This window comes from Emericellopsis cladophorae, assembly GCF_022114955.1.
Source record: "Emericellopsis cladophorae strain MUM 19.33 chromosome Unknown NODE_14_length_400046_cov_116_985211, whole genome shotgun sequence".
Classification (NCBI taxonomy): domain Eukaryota; kingdom Fungi; phylum Ascomycota; class Sordariomycetes; order Hypocreales; family Bionectriaceae; genus Emericellopsis; species Emericellopsis cladophorae.
The window spans coordinates 139,331-162,142 of NW_026250939.1; the positions used below are offsets into that span (position 1 = coordinate 139,331).

Here is a 22,812-nt window from a genome sequence, read left to right on the forward strand (position 1 = left end):
GCAGGCTACCTTGCCTTGCCTTGCCGTCTAGTATCCGATGGCGGCATTGCGGACCCACGTCCGCCGCTTCACATCGCATGCCAATGCGACCACCTATGCGCGCCAACGCACATGCCCATCCTCCCTTACAACCTGGAACAATGATATCCCCAACTTGAGCCCGGCAACCTGCGCTCTTCCTTCCCCCTTTTCCCACTGTTCACATCAGCGCCGACATGGTCACTGGCTGACTTCGCCCTCCAAAATGCCCCGACCATCCACCATTGTCCTCATCCTGACGACCTTGCTATCCCTCGCTTCGGGCTCCTTCAGCACCCTGACGGACGACCACCTGCGTTCAATACCGTCACCAAACGATGACTTCAACATCAAAGAGGGCAAGCTCCTCGCTCCCATCTTGATTCCTCGGGTGCCCGGCACGGATGGCTCGTACAAGGTCCAGAAGCATTTTGTCGACTTTTTCGAAAACGAATTGCCTGAATGGCGGCGCATATCGCAGAACTCGACCAGCAAGACACCCGTTACAGGCGACAGAGACGTACCCTTCACGAACTGGATCTTTCAACGCGATCCACCATGGGCTCACGAAGGCGATGTCGGCCGCCTCACGCTAGTCGCTCACTTTGACAGCCTGATCAAGCCAGAGGGTTTTATTGGAGCCATTGACAGCGCGGCTCCCTGTGCCATGCTTATGCATGTGGCGCGCAGCATCGACACCGCTCTGGCCTCGAAATGGAAAGACATGGAAGACTCGGGAGACGCAGGGCTCGAGGAGGCAAAGGGCATACAGATCATCTTCTTGGACGGCGAGGAGGCATTCGACCACTGGTCGGACGATGACTCCCTCTACGGCGCTAGGAGCCTGGCCGCCGAGTGGGAAAGGACACCACACGAGACCATGTCCACCTACAAGACGCCCCTTGACAGCATCAGCCTGTTCGTCTTATTGGATCTGCTAGGTGCGGAGAGCCCGACGGTCCCGAGCTACTTCCTGCCAACGCACTGGGCATACCGAAACATGGCCGATCTCGAGAAACGCATGCGCGACTTGAAGCTCCTGGAGAGCTCACCCAAACATCCCTTTTTGCCAGATGGAAACAAGGAAGCTACCACATTTGGGAGGGGTTTCATCGGGGACGACCATGTGCCTTTTATGCAGCGCGGGGTTGAGATCCTACATCTTATTCCTAGCCCGTTCCCAAGAGATCTGTGGCACAAGATAGAGGACGACGGCGAGCATCTTGACTTGGGGACTTGTAGGGATTGGAGTCGAATCGTGACAGCATTTGCCATGGAATGGCTCGAAATCGGGGAATATATGCCTAAGAAGGTTGCCCGTGAAGAGGGCAGTAAATCTGGCGTGGAAAAGGGAAAAAGGACCGAGCTATGAGTACATGAGCAATGATGATTTCTCTTTCCGCACAATATGAGGTGCTTGGTGGGATTGATAGATGTGATCTGAAGGACATCTTGATTGAAGCGGGATTCGTCTGGCAAATAAAACCGAGCTCAACAGACATTACATCAAACAGTCCCTGCCATCACGCACTTCAGAGCTGGTGGCGTTAAGCAGTGCGGTAAGCTCGAGAATAGCTTCCGGGTCAATACAGTCAAAGATTTCACGTTAATAGGACCGTTGCAACTCTTCTTGTACAAACACTGCGCGCTGCTGATGACGATACAGGGTAGCTGGGGGATATTGAGACCCACTACTCCAAGGATTGACCAATTGGCATCAGTTTCCCAGCCAAATAGACTCCAAGCTGTCCTCAACAGCAACTCCGGTCCTCGAAGCTCCATCACCACCTCACTTCAAGATGCGCTTCCTACCTTCCTTCGCTCTTTTGGCGAGTGCCGCCAGCGCCGCCTCAACCTGGTCCTTTTCTGATGGCGCAGTCGAGGTCGCCAGCAAAGGCTCGGTCTCCACCTCCTACATCTTCGCCGACGTTCAAGAAACCGTGCAGCTCGGCCAAGCTGACAGACTAAAGGTCTCGCTCACGGCCAAGGATGGCAGCAAGCCAAAGAGACCGCACCAGGCATTCCTGATGCTCAAGGAGAAGCACACCGGGCTCGAGGCGCCCTACGCACTGACACTGAAGGAGTCCGGCAAGGGCACTGTCGAGCTTGTACGTCATCCCTCCATCTGCGTCGTCTCAGGGACTAATTGTGTAGACGCAAAAAGATCTTCCCATCCAGCTCCTTACCTCGACCGACCCGCTCGAAGCCTCGTTGGTAATTGGCTCTTTTGGCTCGACAAAGGGTGCCGTGAGCCACGCCTTCAACGTTGCCATTCTCGTCGATCCCAATGTCCCCCGACCGCAGTACGAGGCGCCATTGCGATATGGCAAGAAGCCCGAGATCCACCACATCTTCCGCGATGATCCCAAAAGCCCTCCCAAGATAATCAGCCTCGTATTCGCGCTGGCTGTCGTAGCCACGATTCCTCTCGTCTTGCTCGGGGTATGCATCAGAACCCGGAACTCAATACACGGCTTGCTAACAAGATACAGTGGGCTGCCATGGGCGCAAACCTGGACCACGCCGCGAAAGCCGTTTCGGGCTCAGCCTCGCACATTCTGTTCTTCGGGTCCATTGTCGCTATGGAGGGGGTATACTTCCTGTACTACAGTGGGTGGAAGCTGTTTACTGTGCTGCCCTTTATGAGCATAATTGGGCTTGTGGCGTTTCTGAGCGGAAGCAAGGCACTCGGCGAGGTGCAAAAGAGTAGACTTGCTGGTGAGAGATGATGTATCTTTTCGTCCACTGATCAGGCTTAAGTTGCATTGGGGCTTTCAGAGCTGAGCCTCGGCTGCGGACAAAAAGGTGCATGTAGGCGCATCTGCTTGCAGGATCACATGTGCCGTGAAACCAAAAGGCATAGATAGCAGAGTTAAACATACTGGCTTTCTCGGCGATTTTCAAGATCTTCAAGGCTTGATTTACTCATCGTGGCTGAATGTCCACGCGTACGCACATCATAGTGATCACTTGAGGACCATTGCTTTGTAGAGCTTCCAGTTCTCGGTCCATAATAGTAGCCGGCCCGACGTCATTGCAACCGAGACCAACTGCCGGTATCTCACTGTGCCTGAATAACATTTCTCAGCCTCGTCAGCTTGACTCTCTCACATCCGCCTTATCTTTGCATTCTATTCTCCACACTCTGTCCTTTCCCATTCAGCTCACCACCCTAGTGACGCCGCATCGCATTCGACCCACCATGGCAAAAAGGTATGCGCTCCCTGAACGCGCCACTTGTCTATACCTCGCATTGCGTCTGGCGCCGGTTGGAGGAACTGAAGCTGATGCTTTTCAGACTACATCCTAAATTCCCCATGATTGAGGAGACATTGAACCACCCCGCCTATCCATCAACAATATGGCTACTCGAGCCCCATCGCCAAGGCACGTTGCCTGTGGCTAAAGATCGAGGAGGGCCAGTCAACATCGCGTGGGAGATCCATGGCTCAGGACCGACAAAGATTTGTGTATGTGCTTGAAGCCTCGCATTCATTCCAACCCATGCTGATACGAAGCAGTTCATCATGGGTCTAGCTGGCGTGACGGCATCGTGGCAGCGACAGACAAAGTACTTTGGTCATGAACGCGGCGATACATACTCGGTCCTTATCATCGACAACCGCGGCATGGGCGCATCTGATAAACCTGTCGCTCGCTATTCCACCTCGGAGATGGCACTTGACCTCATTGAGGTCCTTGACCATGTGGGCTGGACATCATCGCGGGAAGTGAACGTCGTCGGGATCTCTTTGGGCGGTATGATCGCTCAAGAGGTCGCATGCGCCATTCCAGAAAGGCTCGCTTCGTTAAGCCTAGTAAGCACAAGTGCCGAGGTGCAGAATACTCAAGGCTATCTCGACTGGGCCAAGGAACGACTGGGGTTTGTGGTCCCGAAGAGTCAGGAACAGGCAATCGTCGACACAGCGAGGAAGATCTTTGTGGATGAATGGTTGGAGGCCCCTGACGCGGAGGAGCCACCATCCCCCGAGTCGACTCCCCGATGCAAAGCGCCGCCCGGTGGGAAGTACTTGTTGTTTGACAACAACTTTCAACGCTTCCAGGCACAAGAAATAAACAAAAGGCGACACCCGCACTACTGGTCTACCCCGGGCTTTCTTTGCCAGCTCATCGCCGCTGGATGGCATCGCAAGAGTGATGCGCAGCTGAAGGAAATGGCTGATAAGGTTGGGCGAGAGAGAATCATGGTAATGCACGGCAACACTGATAAGATGATCATTGTGTCCAACGGCCAAAGACTTATCGACATTATTGAGCCTGACACGGGACTGATTGTAGACGGCATGGGTCACGCACCCGTGATGGAACGACAGAAATACTTTAATGAGCTGCTAGAGGAGCGCTTGAAGCATTGGGGACAAGTATAGTAGGTCCATCGCATAAAATGTTTTTTTTTTCCATAGAATGGTATAATGATGAGATGCCTAGAGCATGATGAAACCGATGCCACTAAGGTTCTTCTCATCGAGCTGATTCCTTTCGTCGACACCACCAGCGATAGGGCGCGCGCGGTAGTTGAACAGGTAGTAGTGCAGTTGTCCGTCACCGCCGCCGAACTTTTGCTGCTCCAGGAAGAGCCCGTTGTCCATCAACGAGAGCGCGTTGAAGACGTCGAATTTGAGGTTCTTGGCCAGGATGAGTGCGTCGTGCACCAGCTCGTTCATCCTCGCGGCATGCGCCTTGCGATCGTACGGCGTGGTCATTGCCGCTTCCGTGCCGTAGTACCAGAGATACGCCACACGGAGTACGCTGTGCTTGCTGTTGTTGATGACAGACGACTCGATGCAGTTGAAAGAGAAGAAGTCGGTGATCTTGCCGTTGCCGTCGACCACGACATATGACCACACAACCTCCTCACCGCCCTCTGGAGTCTTTGGCACCAGCCAATGAATAGCTTCTTCTCGGGTGAACTGAGGAGCCATGTCGAATCTTGACATGTATCGCTCAAAGAGGGGCATGACCTCATCAATGTCTTTCTCTGTCATTTTGCGGAGACCCTTTGTGGATGTGGTCTCAGGAAGGGCGTACTTGCGGACCTGGTACTGGGGTTTGCTGCCAGGCGGCAAAGGGCTGAAGCCGCACTCGTATAGCTTCTGCCAGTTGAGGCTGCGGTGGAAGTAGCGGCACGTGCTAACGGGTCGAGGAAGGACAATGCCGGCGGTGTGGACGCCTTGCCAGATGCCGTTGAGATTGCTGATGCGAGTGATCTCCTTGATGAGGACAGGCGCAAGACGCTTGCCGCGGAGCTTCTTGTGAACGACAAGGAAGTTGACCTCGGAGCAGAGTACGACCTTGTCGCGAACGCGGACGTGCGCTGGAATGGCGGAGATGTAGGCGACCAGCTTGCGCGACTGCGTGGCCCGAACGCCGACGTGGTATCGCTTGTGCCAGCCCGGCGACATCATGGCCCTGGACTCGTTAGCTTGGTCCACATCATCTCAGTGAGGTTCTCTTACCAGCGCAAGAAGGAGGGCGAGTAGTTGAACCGGAACATGGCACCGTCATCTTCGACATAGTGACCGTTCAGCAGCTCGTACACCTCCTTGATCTCGCCATCGTCCATGAGGTCCATGGTCACCCATTCGAACCCAGGCACCAGCGCCGCTTGCTCAGTCGAGACGTCTTCCACCTTTTGCACCCTGATGGGGCCCTCCTCGAGCTTGTCATCCTCGTCAAACTTGGGCACGGGCTGAGTTTGCCAGAACTTGTATGCGCCCATCTCCTTGACGTTCTTCCCACTGGCGGCAAGACCGGTCATAATGTCGCGCATGTTCATCTTGCTGAGCTTCTCAGCCGCGGCTTCGGGGTTGGCGTCCAGCTCGGCGGCGAGGGCTGGGTTCAGCGACAGGAACTCTTGGGCTTGTTGCGGTGTCAACTCCCCAAGAGCCTTTTGGATGTTCTCCTCCTTCGTGGAAGATTTTCCGGTCAGGAGATCCTTGGCCTTCTTACGCTTGGACTTCTTTTTCTTCTTGCTGGAGCTCGAACCTGCCTCGCCGGCAGCGGGCGCGGCCCCGTCGTCTTCGGAGGCATCATCCTCGTTCTCGGACTCGAGCGCGACGGATTTGACCTTTGCGTCGATCTCGTCGACCTTGGGCTCGACTGGCTTGGACTCTTCAGGCGGCATTGTGGCAGTGGCTATCGGGTTGGGAGAGTGAAGAGAAGGTAAAACAGGAAAGCTGCCCCAGACGGCGTTGGTGGGGTGTTATGTGACAGCTGTCTGTCAGGCATGGCGGGGTCACGACGGAGAAGATCTGCGATTGCGCGCATGATGCATGATGATTCCCAGCATCTTATTTATATGATCCATTTATGTTGATCTTGTGACCTTCCGATGTCTACTTGTACATGAACGATCATATTTTTGTCTATAAAGGTGAAAGTCATGAATGCAAACCCCAGTGCCATGAGCCATGAGGCCAACATTGCCTCGCACTATACCGATGCGTCTCAAATGTTGTCGTACGCTGCGAGTGAGTAGCTAAGCGTAGGCTGTCCCGTACAGGTCGAAGGATCTCATGATGGCTAAGGAAACAGGCGCGTACCCCATGATGTTGTTGTGACCTGTATCGTAGTCAGCTCGAGACTCTCGGGCAGGTCTCGACATCCTTACCTCCATATGGAAACATCTCCTGACGAACAATGATATTAGGCGTGGATTTCCACGTCGTAACGAATGCGTCCTCGCTCTTACGAACTGTTCGTTCCTCTTTCCACTTCAAGAATTCATCATCATCGGTGATCCCCACCGCTGCGCAGACAGCTGCCTTAAAGAGCTTGTCATCCTCCGTGCACGGGATATCCTTATCATTCTTGGCGTGGACCAGACTCAGACGCAGCCTCGTCTGAGTTTTGTCGACAATTTTGCCTAACCGGTCTGCTGAATTCCACTTGTCGACAACAAACCGGTGCAGCAGCTTCAACAGCCACGGAACGTACCGGAAAGGGGCGAGAACAGGCACGACTCCGACGATACGATACTCGCTGAGCATTGTGGCCAAGTCGCTGAAACCTGCTACGAGAACGATGCCCGCAAACTCAGTGTTCTTGGAGTAGTACTTCTCCGCGACCCCACTGACCACAGCCGTACCAAGACTCTGACCAAGCAGCACGATCCGGGATGAAGGGATGCCCGCTACCTTTGTCGCCCACTCCACCAGTGCCGACGCATCTTCGATGAGGCCATTCTCACTGGGCGATCCAGATGAGTGTCCAAAACCACGATAGTCGATGGCTACGACATGATATGACGATGTATCCGTCAGGGCATGGTAGCTCATTGGGCGGATGGCTTGTGCGATATGGCCTGCATTCTGCCAAGGAGTTAGAGTATGCGAAACCAGTACAATTCTGAACAAGCTCTTACCCCGTGAACTATTCAGAAGTTAGCAGGCGCCTCGCTCGTTCTCATCAGGGGCGTTACAATACAGCACCAGCCGAGCCTCCGGATCATCCTTCAGTAGACGGAATGACTCAGTGGATGTGAAATCCGCTGCGAGGCCATGCTTTTGAACTGAAACAGTCGATTCGTTCTTAAGGTACAGCGGGAGCGGTAAGATATGCCACGCATAAATTGTCTCTTCATCGCTGGTAGTCAGCTTGAATGGCGTCACCTGGCCTTTGGCAAATCCCCATTTCTCAGGTGTATTGACGTCGTTCCAAAGTAAAGTGTGAATGTTGTGAGCATACAAGAATCTGGTGCAAGATTTTAGTCTGAATACCCTTCATCACAGGAAAGATACCCGACTAACTGCTTCTGGAAGAACGGTATAACGGCGAGGAAGATGAAGAGCAAATAGAGCCCAAGTAATGCTGCAAGCAGGTACAGAACAGTCAAAGCAGCTGGATGGTAACTCGCTGACATCGTTCCAGAGAGTGCAAGACAAAGATGTCTGCTAGAGGAACATGACGAAAACTGTATAAACGATCGTTGTTGTGCCGATGTAAAGTTGAGGATGAGGGAGATGCAAGGCTCATGCAGCACTCTGCAGACTGCCCGCCTTAACAGTGAGTGGTGCATGTCACTAGTTGGACTGTTAGGCTTCTCCAGTCGATGAGCTCACAAGATTAGGCCGTGTGTATCTGACATTGATAATTTGTCGATAAGGCTGTTCCAAGTTCAAACTTTTGAGAAGAACACCCAGAACCCCTGTGCAGCAATCGTCATGAATATAGGTCGACGTAATGTCGTGCCACTAACACAATCCACCAACGCGCCGCCAATCAGGCGCGTCTCTTTGACCTCAGTGGCTCATCTCGAGACGCAATCCGAGTCCAAGTCACCCTTGACCCATCCCATTCTAGCTTACGTTTCTTTTGCTCAACTCCACCGAGCACAGCTTACGTTTTTCGCTCGCTACTATCACCAGTCGTTCGTGTACCTCGCTTGCGATCCGCGGCAGACCATGTTCCGTCCTAGGTCTTGTACGTGACGAAGACACACGACCCAACACCTCTGGCTCCAATCATCAGCATTCACGACATGGAGCGCAAGCGCAAGCTGCCCGCCCGGGCGGCAGCGCGTGTTGAAAGCGAGGCCAAGCGGCGCCAGTCGACGCCTCGCGAGAAGAGCGAAGAACCCACGCCGGCACCGGTGGTCGAGGAACCCCCAACCCAACCGTCGCTACCTCGCTCCATACAACCAGGCAAGCCACTGCCAACCGTGGAAGATGCACAACCGGACGATCTGTCGATAAAGGAGTACCAGTCAATAAGCGAAAGGTAGGCGCCACGGAATCTTGTGTGGCCGACCCAACTAATGAGAGTGCAGCGGCGTCCTGGCCGAATCAATATCACGATCGCGACACAAATGGATCAATGATGGCTTATTTGAGAAATATTGGACGAAACCGCACAAGCGGAAAGGAGTGGTGAACGAAGACCCTAAGAATCCGCCAAAAGAGAGCATGGTCAAGGTCGGGACCGTCCAAATCACGATCGAGCCTCACATGATCGAGGCGACCATGTACACAGTCAAGGACCCAAAGAAACCAGTACCGCCAGCCGCACAACCGCCGAACCAGGCACGGCCTGTAATACAATATGGGCCGCCAAACGGCATGATGCCACCGCCGCGGACGGGGACGCCTGGCGCTGTATCGCCAGCTCCTGAGGGGAAACTGCTCGCGCCCAGCCCAGCACCCAGCAATGCGCAGCCTCCCCAACGGTCGCCTTCAGTAGACCAAGGGACCAGGGCACCGGCGTCTGCGTCGCCGGCTCCCAGCTACCCGCCTCGACCGGTTGCTATACCTGCTTCCAAGCCCACGCCGCCAACGACGAATACAGGGCCGACGCGCCCGCCCCAGGCCACTACCCCATCGGCGCCAGCAACACCTGCGATAATACCACCTTTGGCACCCAATGCAGGTCCAGGGAAAGATCATGCGCCATCGCATACGACTGGCGGCCCTCAACCAGTAGGCGTAGCAGCGCCCCCCGCCGCTGCGGCCCCAACAACATCCAAAACCGTCACGAATGATCCGGTGATTGCGCTTCTGGCTCAGAAGGCTGGGGCCGACGACGAGCTGAAGGATCTAATGAGGCGAGTGGCGCATAACCAGGCGACGACGGCGGAACTGGCCAAATTCCAGGGGATTATTGATCAGCTGAATGCCGAGTACAAAAGAGGAGGGGGCCAGCAAGGGCCCTCGGCTGATCGTTTGCTCGTGGACCAGAGGACAGTTCGGTATTTCGCAGACGAAGTGTGCGCCATTCTGGATATTGTTCTCGCTTCGAATCCAGATCAGCGAGCAGCAGACCTGAGACCACCACCACGCAGTGATCCCCTCGTCGTGCTTCTCGTCAAGCGCGCTCTGGAGCACAAACCGACGAGGGAAATGTGTCGGCGCATTGTGGCCGAGAAGCCAAACTATACCGATGCAACTGACTTGAAGACGATCCTGGACCGGCTTCTGCAAGAATCGAAGACACCGTCGCGAGGAACACCCGCGCCCGCGCAGCCCAAGCCAGCTGCACCAGGCCCAAACGTGGCAGCGAACGGCTACGTCAACGGGCACCCCCAGGCACATGGAGCTACACATCCCTCACAGCAAGCGTTGCGCTCAAAGGGGCCGCCGCCTGCGCCAAAACAGGATATTTCTGCTGTGGTATTCGACTTTGGCGGTGGCGATCGATTCTTATTCCCGAAATTCAGCATCTTAGAGTATATACCAACACCTGTCGGACAACAGGTGATCGCATCGTTCCTGATCATCCGGAAGGGGAGCACCATCGAGTACGGCGGAGACCCCGCGCTTGACTACTACCAGCCTGTAACCATTCGACTGTACGCACACAGCGGACGCCACCTGGAGAACCTGGCTAGGGTTGTGGCGCCTCCAGCGGAGGTGCGCGCTTACATGGAGAATGTCATGGACAACATGACCAGAGCCGAGTATATCCTACTTGCCATGCGCCTGCCCCGCTTTACGAAAGACGAGGGTGATTCCAGCGGCAACCGCAGCGAGGACGCCAAGGCTGCACGGGGCACACCGCTGACTGAGAAGGAGCTGGAGAAGTCGACTGTTGCAAAGCCAGAGGTTCTGTGGACTACGCCGGCGGCAGTCAAGTCGGAAAAGTCCTCTCGCGCCATGAAGTCGAGAGAGGCAGAAGAGGAGACGCAGGCCCAGTACCGGCGACTGATCAACTCGATAGCGGCCAAAGACTCGGCCGCTGTGTGATAGGGGTCGGTGTGTGACTATCATTACTACATGTATCATTGTCAAGAGGGTACGGGTACGGGCTGGGACCACACATGGCGTCATCTTGGGAACGAAGACTGAACAAGCGACTGATTTACATAATACCCTGATTTTGATAACATCAAGCAGTGGCATTCAAAGGTTGTGCTCTCTGTAATTGTGAAGTGAAACACCCAAGGCACGCGAAATGAGACGGAACGTCCCGAGTGGCATACGAGAGAGGTCTGCTGACATTGGTCCTTGACGGAACCACTCGCCCAGGACGAAAGATTGCCATTCGAGCTTGGAATTCTGGCAGGGCAAATCAGTGTTGCATCCTCAGACGGAGAGTTGGCCAATGAAACATCAGAATACGTAGTACTCGTTGATCACGAGATAGTCTAGAGCTTTGTCTTGGTCTGGGATAAACTCTCAACATCATGCGTGAACAATGGGGTGGCTATTAATTATCCGTACTCCGTACTCCGTCATGCTGAGAAAACACCCATCACACCTTGCGGAGGAGGAAGTATGTGATCACATTCCCCACCACTAAATTATGATAGTAGCTGCAGCCGATGGGCCTAGGATTAAATGTCCGCAGACAAAGTTCACAGCCGCACAAGAAAAGGTCATTCTTTGGAGGGTGGTTACGTACGTACCTACCTAGGGCATCATTAAAGTCGCGGAAAGTGGAGACAGAACCAAAGGCACGACAAAGATGTAAGTTCATGTTGGAAGGAAATCAGGTAACTAACTCTTATAGCTCATCGAGAACGGATGATCCCTATATGTTCATGACGCTCCTGTATAATGCAATGTTTTCGCTATGCCTCCCACAATTCTCGTCGTCCGCGCCACCGGCAACACTGGCCGAAGTGTCGTTCAGACCCTGTCCAAACTCCTGAGCACCAGAAGCACTCTGTCGGGTCATAGAATTCTTGCCCTTACACGCTGAACCAATGGAATAGTGGCGAAGAAGTCTGGCTGAACTGCCCGGCGTCGAAGTTGCCGAGCAGAATTGGGTCGAAATCATTGCCGAATGGCTCCGCCAACACGGTGTAGTCAGGGCGATCATTGCATTGCACAACCAGCCAAATCAATTCGCCGAAGAATCAACTTTCCAACTCACTGCTCTCCACGCCGGCGCTGAGTATGTTGTGCGGATCTCAACGACCGCTGCGAATGTCCGCCCGGACTATCCGGCCTACTACCCGCGAACGCACTGGGCAATCGAGGCTCTCTAAGCTCGCCCACTTCTATACAACCTGATATTTTCCTCGCATTCTACATTAGCTCCGCGGTAGAGCTTGTCAAGAACTACCGTAAGACGGGGCGTAAGACGGGGGAGCTGGATACATTGAGGTTGACCGCATCAAAGGACGCGCCCATCGGTGTCGTTGATGCCGATGATGTCGGGACGCTGGCAGCTCAGCTATTGGCCGAGAAGAAAGTCTCGAGACACAACGAAGCCAAGTATGTCGTGAACGGACCGGAGGACATCACGGGTCAACAGATCGTCAAGATGGTCGAGGACCACATTGGCACCCAAGTCAAGGATGTTTGGTACAAGGACATTTCTTTTGTAGATCGGATGGCTGCCCACAAGCTCCGAGTCACGCAACATCATCTTATCTATCAAACAGGCCCCGGACACAGCATGGGCTGGAGAGTGCACAGCTTCTACGACCAGCAAAGAAGTCTTTGAGCTGGCTGCACCCGAGAAAACCTTGGCTAAGACTTTCCAAGCTTTGTTGGAATCCTGATGAGCTTTTTCGCTGTAGTACGAGCCCGGGGTTGGCACCATAGTCGCTCCGACGTGGAACTCTCACTATTGAGTACATGTAGAAGACAGTACCACATGTTCACTTTCCAAGCTTTTGACAAACGGAGTTTAGATTTTACATAAAGTCAGTATTTTTATAACCCCTATCAATAAAAGTGTTCTATGAAAATAGTTACATTTAATAGGTAAGTATCCAAGGCTTATCCCGAAAGTGCGGGGTTAGTTATGTACAACCTTGTCGAGGGAGGTATGCTGATGGGTACCACTATACCTGCAAGGGACGTTATGTCCGCCTGGGTTCCTGGTAAGCTCGAAGTGGACGCACTGCACCCAACACCATTTCACCAAATCGCATGTATACTAAGCTCGAGTTGCTTCTTGATTAACCCACCGATGTAGAGAGCGGGAAACACTCACTATGGGCCAGACACTGTCCGGTGAGCCGGATGAGCCTCGCTCGCGCGAGCAGCTCGTCCAGCAGCTAGTGAGCCTCGCTTCCCAGCTTCAAGCCATGCGCGCACGCTCACCCATCTAACTGTTTCCTAGGCGGCAAAATTCAGAAACACATGTCTTACCAATCTAGAATTTTACTCTTTTCAGGAAGTCTTCAAAACGCTTGCCGATCAGCAGGGTTCCATCAAGTACCTCAAGGAAGACACTGTGTCGCGCTTCCTCGAGATACCCGACATCCTCGGCGCGTCCCCAATCGTGTTCCAGATGGTGTCTCACCTCGGCTCTTTTCCATTCTTGCAGGATGCACCGGCTGTTTTGGAGCTGCCGCAGATGATCATGGTGGTTGTCATCATGACTGAACGCCACAGGAAGGTCTTAGCCAAGGGCTCCGATCGGACAAAATTGCTCTTCAAGAGCTTGGCAGTCTATGATCGGAAGGTCAGCCAAGCTTCCGAACAAGAAAAGAAGGAAAATTTCCAACCCAAACCTAGCGCGGGTGGATTTGCCATCGACGCGGCGGGTGATGAGTATGGTGAGGATATTGAGGAGGAAGACGACGACCTCGTCTTGACAGCGCTCGAACTGCTGGACATCAATGACGCTGTCAAGACAAGCGACCAACCTGAATTCCATGGAGCAATGATTCCAACAGATAACTTCAGGAAGTTGTTACTGCTCTTGCTGTTGACCGCCCCCCTCGACCCGCAGGAGAGCTTGTCACAATACTCGGCACATTTCACAGGCGAAAATCTGGACAGGCTGAGGATGACGGCAGAAAACATCTTGGCTTCATTTGTAGATGTCGAGAAAGCACCAGGGATCAAGCTGAGTCGCTTCAGACATGTCATCCCAACGGCAATGCCGAATCTCTTTAAGGGCTTCAATGGTTTGTTCGACCGCTTTTTATTTTCCAAGGATCTGGACCTGTCTAAAAGACAGAACGATGACGAGAAGACTACACTGAAGGTCGCACAGCCATTGTTGCAGGATCAAGGGGAGATCCTTCACGAGCATACACTATCGCAGTTGTCGCTATTCCTGCCGCCAAAAGACTTGTTCAGGCGAGTCCGTCTGTTGTATTCGGGCAACGAGCATGGCTTCTCCATGGGTAGCTTTGAGTCCAAAGTATTCAACTGGAGGGCGCCGACTCTGTTGCTTGTTCGAGGCAGTCGTCTAAGCGCCATCCCCGATGGTGGACAAGAAGCAGCCTTTGCGGAAGCCCTTCCGCCCAAGAGGTTCCCTGACGGAGGGAAAGGAGACAACCTCACGTTTGGTATCTATGTTCAAGAGCCTTGGAGATACACGCACAAGGAATGCTTTGGGGGTTCTGATTCCGTCCTGTTCCAGCTCGAGCCGGTGCACGATGTTTTCCAGGCGTCGACGATCAACAAAGACTGCGTGACATTCACCAAGCCACCGAGCAACGAACCTCTGCTGGCATTTGGAAGTCCGCACCCCAAGCCTAGCAAGGCAAATCGACGGGAAGTCAACATACCGCTGGGTCCTGTGTCTCTGGTCTTGGGAGACTCGTTCGAGTTTGGTGTATTCAACCATGACTACAATTCACGAGGTGGCGCGTTCCACGGCAGCAACATCAGGCGTTATGACTTTCAAGATCGGTTCAGGGTCGACAGTCTGGAGGTTTGGGGCTGCGGTGGAGATGAAGAGGCCAAAGCCCAGGCTGAGCGATGGGCTTGGGAGGCGAGAGAAGTAGAGGCCCGGAGGAAGATCAACATGGGTACGGGTGACCAAGAGGCTGACAGACAGTTGCTGCAAATGGCTGGGATTATCGGCAGCAACAGGAGTGGAGGATCGATGGCATGATGGAGGTCAACAATCGGAAAGGCGTCTGGAGTCACAGCAATGACTTATGCTCATGAGTGCATTTATGTGAACAGCGGGAGATCTCTTTGCCCACGCTACATGTATCAAGCCTGACAGCCGTATACTACATATCCTCTAATCATACACAACAGGAGGGACGCCTCAAGCAGTCTTACTTCTTGGGCCCATCCTTGTTTTGTGACGACATCATCTCGCCCAACGTCCCTAACGAGCTCTTCGGGTTCCTCTCCTTGATCTCCTTCTCCACATTGTCTGTGACTTCCTCAGCCTTCGCCTTTGCTTCAGCGGCGGCCTGCTCGCCCTGCTGCCACAAGCCCATTTTCCCGAGGATGCCGCCAGTGCCTTCTGTGTTTCCGTGCTCACCGGCGGCGAGCTCCTCCTGCACCTTGTTCTCGGCTTGGGCGGCGCCCTCAGCGGCCTTCCTCTGCAGCCTCCTCTTGAGTTTCTGCTCCTCCTCGTCTCGTGCCTCCAGCTCGCGGATCCACTTTTGCCTCTTCTCCTCGGCATCTCTCTGCTCCTTCAGCTTCCTGAGCTCTGCCGTCTTCTCGCGATCCTTGCTGTAGTACATGCTGCCGGCGACCATGGCGACGACGGTGAAGCCCTGGGCCATGACACGGGCGCGGAACATGCGGTTGGCCTGGTGTGAGTCGCCCTTGCGCAGCGCCCGGTACGCATTGACAAAGGCAAAGACCGTGAGGCCAATGCCGAGTGGGACGAGGGGCTCCTCCTTGACCTTGCGGACGACTTTTCGCAGGGCCTTTTCTTGGTGGAAGTCGGGGTTGGAGTCGAAAGACGAGGGCATTTGCCCTGGGCCGAGCTCGGGTGGACGATCAGCCATGACGGCGGTTCTATGAGCGCAATTGGTGTACGTTTGGCCCTGCGGAGAGCATGTACGTAGGAAGAGGAGAGGAGTTGGCGAGCACACGCAGAGGGTGGCATCATACATTTCGAGATCAGGCGCAGCGGGCCCACATTAATTATCGAGAAGCTCCTGCGGCTTCGGTAGGAGCTTCAGGGTCTTCGACGAGCCACGCACGGACGTCCGACCCAAGTTGACACTGGTCCCGTCATTCCTCCATCTTCCAACGCATCATTCTGAGCGCAGCCCCTCAAGACCAACGCAATCCTCGAATCGCTGTCACTCACTCGACTATTCAATATTCACCATGCGCGGCTAGCCACCATGTGGTTCTCGACACCCTCCGTCGAGAGTATAACGCGGCCACGCGTGGCTGTCGCACTCGTGTCAGCCTTCGCCGCCGCATCGGCATCATATTACCTCCATCAGCAAAGTCATTACGCGCAAGTTGAGCTGCCCGGTGCTGGTTTACATCGCAGAAATGCTGTGCGCCGTAACCGCCGATCGCAAAGACACGAGACCGAGTCGAGCTCCGAATCCGACGTGGCGGGAGACGAGAACATTGACATCTCGCCCCTTCACGATGGCGAGACTGATGTAGGAGATGGCGCTGAGGAATGGGATGCTCTGGGCCAGCTACAGCCCAACCAGCGCGCTGGCCACAACATCGTGAACTTGCTCTTCCGTGTCTCCGAGGACAACGCCAGGCGGACAGGATGCGTGCACCGTGGATGCCAATGTAACTCGTGTGGCATGGTGCCGATCCGTGGAATCCGCTATCGATGCGTCAACTGCGACGATTTCGATCTCTGCGAGACGTGCGAGTCCCAGGGTATGCACATCAAGACGCATATTTTCTACAAGATTCGTGTCCCTGCCTCGTCCCTCGGTCCCAAGAAGATGCAGCCTGTCTGGTACACCGGAGACCCCGACATGCGCCGGAAAACCCTCCCCAAGAATCTCATCGCCACGCTATCGCGCGAGACCGGTTTCGAAAGGCCGGAACTAGAAGCTTTCTGGGAGCAGTGGACTTTCATGGCGAATACCGAGTGGAGAGACGACCCAGACGGCCTGGAACTCGCCATGGACCGAAAGACATTTGAGCGTTGCTTAATCTCGAGTGGAGTATCACAATACGCCGCCCCGAACCTGATCCACGATCGAATGTTTGCCTTTTACGATTACAACAACGATGGACTGATTGGTTTCTCTGAATTCCTGCGCGCCCTTTCGTATAGGAAGCGTCGCGACAAGCTGCGCAAGGTCTTTGAGGGCTACGACATTGACGGTGATGGATATGTCAGCCGCCGAGACTTTCTCCGGATGTTTCGCGCATACTACGTCCTCTATAAGGAAATGCACAAGAATATACTGGACGGGCTCCAGGACCAGTTGTTGGCGAGCACGGAGGCGCAGCAACTCATTGCCAGTCGCCAGCCGCTGAGCAGTTTGTTTGGTCGCGAGGGTCGTGTGCCGCATGGCGAGCGGACGCTGCGGCTGGACGGGAAGCAGCTTCGCACAGACGGTAGTGTTGAGATTGAGCCAGGCTTTGATCCAATCGCGCCTAACGGGGGCGACACGGCCAGCAGGCAGGATATCTTGACAAGCCTCTTTGCCGTGGACTCGACACCTCGTGAGAGGAACCGATGGAGAATCATTGCTAGCACAGGGAACAACCCAGATGGGACGCAGACCTTTAGGGATGTCGATGCAGACAGACCATATCTCGTGACGCTGATGGACCCACCGCTCACTCTGGACGACCTTCCTGATGCCATCATGGCTGGCCATACTTTAGAAATTGAGGATATGGACGAGGATGACAAGGATGACTCAGATTCAGAAGTGGCTCCAGAACCCGAGGTCGAGGGCTTGCGGTATCCTACCGAAACAGAAGAGAGGATCAAAGCGCTCTCGTATAACCGACGTCGCATACCACAGCTCGAGAAGAGAAAACGAGACATGGCGCGAGACCAGCTGCACGACCGCTGGAAGCGCCGCCAATTCTATCTGGACGAGGAAGAAGGTGGCGAGGCACCTTGGGACTGGGAAGACAACGAAGATATTTTCCTCGAGCACGAGCATGCCCGCAACAATCCGAAGACAACGGAAACGCTAGACACAATGTCGTGGGCTGACAGCAAGGTACACTATGCGGACCGTGAAGATCCGGACGCAACATCCAGCCCCTCAACCTCATCAACAAGCATTCCAGATCGCTGGAGCGAGCCCGACGTCCCTCAACAAGAGCAAGATGCGGGCAAGGAAATCCTGTACCAGATCACTCAGCAGGCCTTCAATGAGCTCCTGGACAACATTTTCAAAACCGCTGAGAGCAATGCTGTCGAGGCCAGAGAAACTAGGCAGCAACGCGAGGAGTACAAGAAAGAGATCGAGGAATATGCAGCCCGCAAATTAACTGCCGGCAATCAGGAAGATGCCACCGAGATTGATTCAGACGTCAAGGACCTTGTCGCCGACCCAGAACCTCGGGGCGAGAAGGCCCTCACAAAGCTGTTGGAAACCAGCGGTTACACAGTTTACCGAGATCCCGAGCCTGAGTGCAGAAACGCCTGCGATCTTGGCAACGTAGCCAGGGACGAGGTGAAATCAGCATCAGCCGCCATCGCAGATCCGACCATGCCCCAGAACATGCCCAGCACTCTCACCTGGGCTGATTTCTACAAGCAGACGCACGGCATTCAGAAGGTCTATCCGGTCACCTGCAAGATTCAGGAGGAAAAGCCTACAGACGAGCAGCTCGACAAGTGGCTCAAGCTGAACGAAACAGAGCAGCAAGCGCTTGCGCGTGGAGGTTGGGGCCGTCTCAACTACGCCGAGTTTGAGGAAATCTACCGCAGCCAAGAGCAAAAGGGCAACCGTCTTGACTACGTCGGAAGCTGGATCGACTTTTCCATCCCCTAGAAACGGAGCGAGTTCTTCGGTCCGCAGACGGAAGACTAGTCTATGACGCCGCCGCCCGTTGCACTCGGTCGTTTCAACAATGTCTTTGGCGACCCGGGCTATGCGACTGAAGAGGACTGCAGTGACAGTGAGAGCAAAAGCGAGGATGAGGAAGACGAGGACTTTGACATATGGGAAGATGTCGAGGACGAGCTGTAATGATCACTGGGAAAACATGGCTCTATACCTAGACGGAAACTTCATTGCATGGCGTTGGTATTTCTATATGGACATTCCTAACTGCTTACAATCAAGTATCGTATAGCATCCAAATAAAAAAAACCCATTTCAGGAAGTCTCGTGCATTATGTCCCTTGAGGGCAAGTCTTCTTTTGACTTTGGAACCCGCCAACAAACGCTCTGAAAGCCGCGACCTACGATTTCACGGAAAGTATCACAACCTTGTCTGTACGTGTTACTTTTAACTTGGACTCGGCAGAAGCTTCTTGAGCTCTTTACAATTCTCTCTTCCATTCCCAAAACCCAGGACAGTATTAAATGAACTCGCTCACTATGAGTCTACAGCCAGGTTAGCTTTCCACACCGAACAAAGTCCCGCATTCCCTCCAACTACATCAGCGACCATTTCTTCCAGAGCCAAAATGCTTTCTGCAGGGTGGTTTATTTTCCTGCAGATTGTCTGCGCAGTCTTCAGCGTCACCCAAATAGGGCTCATCTGGCGCGGCCACAAAAGGGTCGCGGATTTCAGGTACGTTCACCGGCCCCCCTGAAGCGGCAAAGTGGACTGGAAGGGACAGCTCACTGGTCTTCACTAGGAAGGAGAATGAAATGTTGAGAATCCGGCTCATTGAAGCTGTCCAGACCTGTGAGAGGATCGCGCTCGGGCTGCAGCAGGCGAGGCCTGCGGCTGCTGAGTGTGCTCCTACTCCAGGCTCTGCCTTCGGCTCGGCCTCTCGACCACCGCCCGCATACGTAGGATAAGAGACTCCGCGTGGCACATATTTGAGTGCCAAAGGGGAAGAGTAAACTTTATCCGTGGCAAAGAAGTTGTGTGTTGTCTTTGACACTAAATGGTGTGGCGGTTGACAGTTACGTGACACAAAGGGGGCTTGTTGCATTTTAGCAAACATGATCACCATAGCCCGAGAGCATTCTGTTCTGCGATATAAGAATGAGTCTTTCACGGGTTGCTGTGGGCACGAAATTTTACGGGATCGAGGCACTCACTGGACCTGTGATAGAGGATGATGTGGATTGGAAGAAAGTGATGTTTTGAGGCAAAGAAACCTAAACTCCAGGATTGCGTCCATCCTATGAATCATGATACCTTGAGATAGCGTACAAATCGACCGATGCTATGATAACTACTGCTTGCAGCAGTCCTTTTCTTCTTCTCCCACTCCATTAGACAGATGGGGCAGAGGAGTCCGTGCCAGCAAAGCCAAGCAGAGCATTCCAGGTGTCCGCGGTGCTCTGGTCCCTCGTGCCCAACGCCTCAATCTCCGCCTGAGCATCCTCGCAAGCCGCAATGGCCGCCTCGCTGGCGTCGCACACGTTGACCAGCTGATCGCAGATACGGTTGGTGATGATGTTGGGGTTCAGGGCTTCCTGCTGGCCCTCGGCCACGAGAGAATCCTGAGGGATGAATGTAAATTCGTCGGCAGGACGGCCATTCACGCCACCGATAAAGGCCATGGTGGGCTGGCAGACGCCAAAGTCCAGGCCAGCTGCATCCCCTGCGTCCGCACCATCGTCGGCTTCGTCATCGTCGCCGGCGGCGGGAGCCTGCACCGGACAACCGGCTGGGACCTCTTCGTCGTCTGCTTCGTCGTCGTCGTCGTCGTCCTCCTCCTCCTCCTCCTCTTCAGCACCGTCATCGGCCCCGTCATCGGCACCATTGCCGGCGCCAGCATCGGCTCCGCCGTCTTGCCCATCAAGCACGGTGTTCTCGCCCGCAGCATCCACAGCAGTGAAGCTGGTGAAGCCCTGGGCGATCATCACCTCAGCCTGGGACAGACCCTCGGCATCGAAAGGCGTGTTGAGTGACTGCGCAGACGCGGCATTGGCGACATCAGCACCGGTGACCGCTGGGTCCACGAGAGGCGTGACGCCTCGCAGCTCAGCGGTGGCGGGCAGTGCCGGGTCGGCACAGACAAAGGGCACATCCACAGCGAACGGGTTGAAGTTGGTTTCGGCGGACACCAGGCCAAGGGCTGCTTCGATGACTTGGGGATCATTGCCGAGCTCATCGATCATCTGATCAGCGATGGAAAGCTAGAGGATTGTTAGCATGGTACGCGCGCTCCGAGTGCCTCATGGCTCACCTTATCGCAAGGGCTCGACGCGGCGAGGAGAGCAGAGGGAATGGAGCCGGCAATGGTAGCCGCAACGCCGGGATCGCCAAAGCCAGCAGCGCCCAGGGCTTGGACGGCCGCAACAGGAACCTGCTCCTGGCCAAAGCGAGCCTCGGCAACAGCCAATAGGGCTGCGATGGCGACGAACTTGTTGGCAGACATTATGAATGGTTTTTTTGTTGAGGATGAAGTGAATCGTAAAGGACAGTCGTCGAGAGTTGTAAAGGATAGTAAATGTCCCGACCAGCGAGCGAAAAAGGAGGGTGATGAATAAGAAGGATGAGTTGCCTGAACTGCGAAGAAGTGAATCGATGTGAGGATGGTTGGTGGATAGAAAACTTCTCATAATCTCGCTGGGACTCAGGTCTTTATACTTGCTTTCCTGTGAGAAGTCTCGCAGTCTGCTGCCATGCTCCGAGACTTGATCCTCGTGGTTCCGACATCAGTTGAACATGAAGCTGGTGGTTTCGAACCCCAGCGACGAACATGCACGCAAAACGCCTCACCGTCGCTCATAATGCTCCGCACGGCGAGTGCGAAAGGAGAGTTGGAAAACAATTTAATTAGAGTTGTAAACAAACCAGACTTGATGGCCAGTCGTGAGTTGGGTGAAGCGCCGTCAGGGCGTCGTGCGGATCGTGTGGATGATTCGAGGCCCTTGCAAAGGTGGGCAGTGTGTCGTCTGTGGTTCAGATGGTGTCTCGTCTGCCCTGGCCCATGTAAGCCAGCCGCCGCGTGGTTGAAATCGATTGCTGCAGTATGTGATCTGTAACTTGATCGTATCCGCACTTGACACCCCGCGTGGTGGTGGTGTTGTTCATGTCGCGGGGAGACAGAGACTCGACAGGGGTATAGTCGTGAGACACTGCTCAAACGCCACGGGTCTGAACACACCGCCGGCACTGAACACAGCCGGTTCCAAAATCCAAAAGATGAAATGTAGCAGGCAAGGTTCCAATCTACTGTTAAGCGCTCATCGAGGCAATTGGGGATCCTCGTCAGGCCAAGTAAGAAAGTCTGTCCACACTAAGCCAGGCTCGCCTTCATCGGCGCGCACGTCAACCGTTGCTGAACACATCGTCGTGGGTCCATGTGTCCACAGAGCGACGAGGTCCTGGTAATTCGTATCCAGATGGTGCAGCCATTCCGCACTCTCTGCTGGGCCAGGCAATTGATGGGCCAGCGCAGCGACGTCCATCGATGCGGTCCCTCTTCTTCGCATCCTGGCGTACTCTACTGGTGTCATGCCTACACACTTCTTGAACACGCGGTGAAAGTGCCACTTGCTCAAGCCAGTGGCCCGCGCCATGTCGCCCAGACTCATGCTGCGACCCGACCCACTGACGTCGTCGCTCTTATTCATAAACTCCCTGATCTTGTAGACGGCCGTCTCCTCTGGCATGAAGCCTTCCGCGTCCGGCTTGCATCGCTTGCACGCCCTGAAGCCAGCGTCGCGAGCTTCGTGGATGCTGTCGTAGAAGGTCACATTGGCGCGTCGAGCGAGCCTTGCCTTACAAATCGGCCGACAGTAGATCTTGGTGGATCGAACGCCGTAGACAAAGGAGCCATCTGCGCTGCTGTCGCGTGATCGCACGGCTGCCCAGCGACTGTTCTCATCCGTGAACAGTGGCATGAATGACGGTGCAGGCGTAGGCGCGCCGCTAGAGGGGGTTTGGAGGCTGACGATGTTCATGTTGCCGTCAAGCGTGAGGCGCTCACGTGGGTAGATTCATCGATATGTTGGTAGTGAAATCCATCAGTGACAGCCATCTCGCGGGATCCTGCCGTCGCCAATGCGATGAACATGGTGCATGTCGAATGATTAAATGATGGTTTCTGGGTTTTCTACTTTCTGGAATCTGGAGACATTGCTTT

At 54.4% G+C, this 22,812-nt stretch overlaps 10 protein-coding genes across 10 annotated transcripts; 5 read left to right on the forward strand and 5 right to left on the reverse strand.

Annotated features, from left to right (window-relative positions):
* Positions 1-244: 244 nt before the first annotated feature.
* Positions 245-4,406, forward strand: J7T54_008368 (glycylpeptide N-tetradecanoyltransferase; the record flags this gene model as incomplete). The annotated part of the gene is made up of 8 exons (XM_051505399.1): positions 245-1,256; positions 1,533-1,577; positions 1,756-2,126; positions 2,173-2,460; positions 2,511-2,736; positions 3,195-3,231; positions 3,317-3,488; positions 3,540-4,406. The coding sequence occupies 8 exons, from the start codon at positions 245-247 to the stop codon at positions 4,404-4,406; spliced, it is 3,018 nt and encodes a 1,005-aa protein (XP_051363138.1).
* Positions 4,407-4,463: 57 nt separating this feature from the next.
* J7T54_008369 (glycylpeptide N-tetradecanoyltransferase) lies at positions 4,464-6,163 on the reverse strand (the record flags this gene model as incomplete). The annotated part of the gene is made up of 2 exons (XM_051505400.1): positions 4,464-5,448; positions 5,496-6,163. The coding sequence occupies 2 exons, from the start codon at positions 6,161-6,163 to the stop codon at positions 4,464-4,466; spliced, it is 1,653 nt and encodes a 550-aa protein (XP_051363139.1).
* A 354-nt stretch (positions 6,164-6,517) lies between these two features.
* On the reverse strand, positions 6,518-7,540 carry J7T54_008370 (abhydrolase protein 12b; the record flags this gene model as incomplete). The annotated part of the gene is made up of 4 exons (XM_051505401.1): positions 6,518-6,600; positions 6,650-7,349; positions 7,403-7,410; positions 7,510-7,540. The coding sequence occupies 4 exons, from the start codon at positions 7,538-7,540 to the stop codon at positions 6,518-6,520; spliced, it is 822 nt and encodes a 273-aa protein (XP_051363140.1).
* A 978-nt stretch (positions 7,541-8,518) lies between these two features.
* On the forward strand, positions 8,519-10,715 carry J7T54_008371 (uncharacterized protein; the record flags this gene model as incomplete). The annotated part of the gene is made up of 2 exons (XM_051505403.1): positions 8,519-8,757; positions 8,807-10,715. The coding sequence occupies 2 exons, from the start codon at positions 8,519-8,521 to the stop codon at positions 10,713-10,715; spliced, it is 2,148 nt and encodes a 715-aa protein (XP_051363141.1).
* Positions 10,716-11,205: 490 nt separating this feature from the next.
* J7T54_008372 (NAD(P)-binding protein) lies at positions 11,206-12,423 on the forward strand (the record flags this gene model as incomplete). The annotated part of the gene is made up of 3 exons (XM_051505404.1): positions 11,206-11,244; positions 11,687-11,868; positions 12,012-12,423. 3 exons carry the CDS (start codon positions 11,206-11,208, stop codon positions 12,421-12,423), a joined length of 633 nt encoding a protein of 210 aa, XP_051363142.1.
* A 496-nt stretch (positions 12,424-12,919) lies between these two features.
* J7T54_008373 (Restriction of telomere capping protein-like protein) lies at positions 12,920-14,778 on the forward strand (the record flags this gene model as incomplete). The annotated part of the gene is made up of 2 exons (XM_051505405.1): positions 12,920-12,985; positions 13,048-14,778. The coding sequence occupies 2 exons, from the start codon at positions 12,920-12,922 to the stop codon at positions 14,776-14,778; spliced, it is 1,797 nt and encodes a 598-aa protein (XP_051363143.1).
* Positions 14,779-14,950: 172 nt separating this feature from the next.
* Positions 14,951-15,637, reverse strand: J7T54_008374 (Respiratory supercomplex factor 1; the record flags this gene model as incomplete). Its single annotated transcript, XM_051505406.1, has 1 exon — positions 14,951-15,637. The coding sequence occupies one exon, from the start codon at positions 15,635-15,637 to the stop codon at positions 14,951-14,953; it is 687 nt and encodes a 228-aa protein (XP_051363144.1).
* Positions 15,638-15,982: 345 nt separating this feature from the next.
* J7T54_008375 (E3 ubiquitin-protein ligase-like protein) lies at positions 15,983-18,583 on the forward strand (the record flags this gene model as incomplete). Its single annotated transcript, XM_051505407.1, has 1 exon — positions 15,983-18,583. One exon carries the CDS (start codon positions 15,983-15,985, stop codon positions 18,581-18,583), a length of 2,601 nt encoding a protein of 866 aa, XP_051363145.1.
* Positions 18,584-19,987: 1,404 nt separating this feature from the next.
* Positions 19,988-21,099, reverse strand: J7T54_008376 (uncharacterized protein; the record flags this gene model as incomplete). Its single annotated transcript, XM_051505408.1, has 2 exons — positions 19,988-20,857; positions 20,908-21,099. 2 exons carry the CDS (start codon positions 21,097-21,099, stop codon positions 19,988-19,990), a joined length of 1,062 nt encoding a protein of 353 aa, XP_051363146.1.
* Positions 21,100-21,754: 655 nt separating this feature from the next.
* On the reverse strand, positions 21,755-22,630 carry J7T54_008377 (family transcriptional regulator; the record flags this gene model as incomplete). The annotated part of the gene is made up of 2 exons (XM_051505409.1): positions 21,755-21,839; positions 22,170-22,630. The coding sequence occupies 2 exons, from the start codon at positions 22,628-22,630 to the stop codon at positions 21,755-21,757; spliced, it is 546 nt and encodes a 181-aa protein (XP_051363147.1).
* Positions 22,631-22,812: the final 182 nt, after the last annotated feature.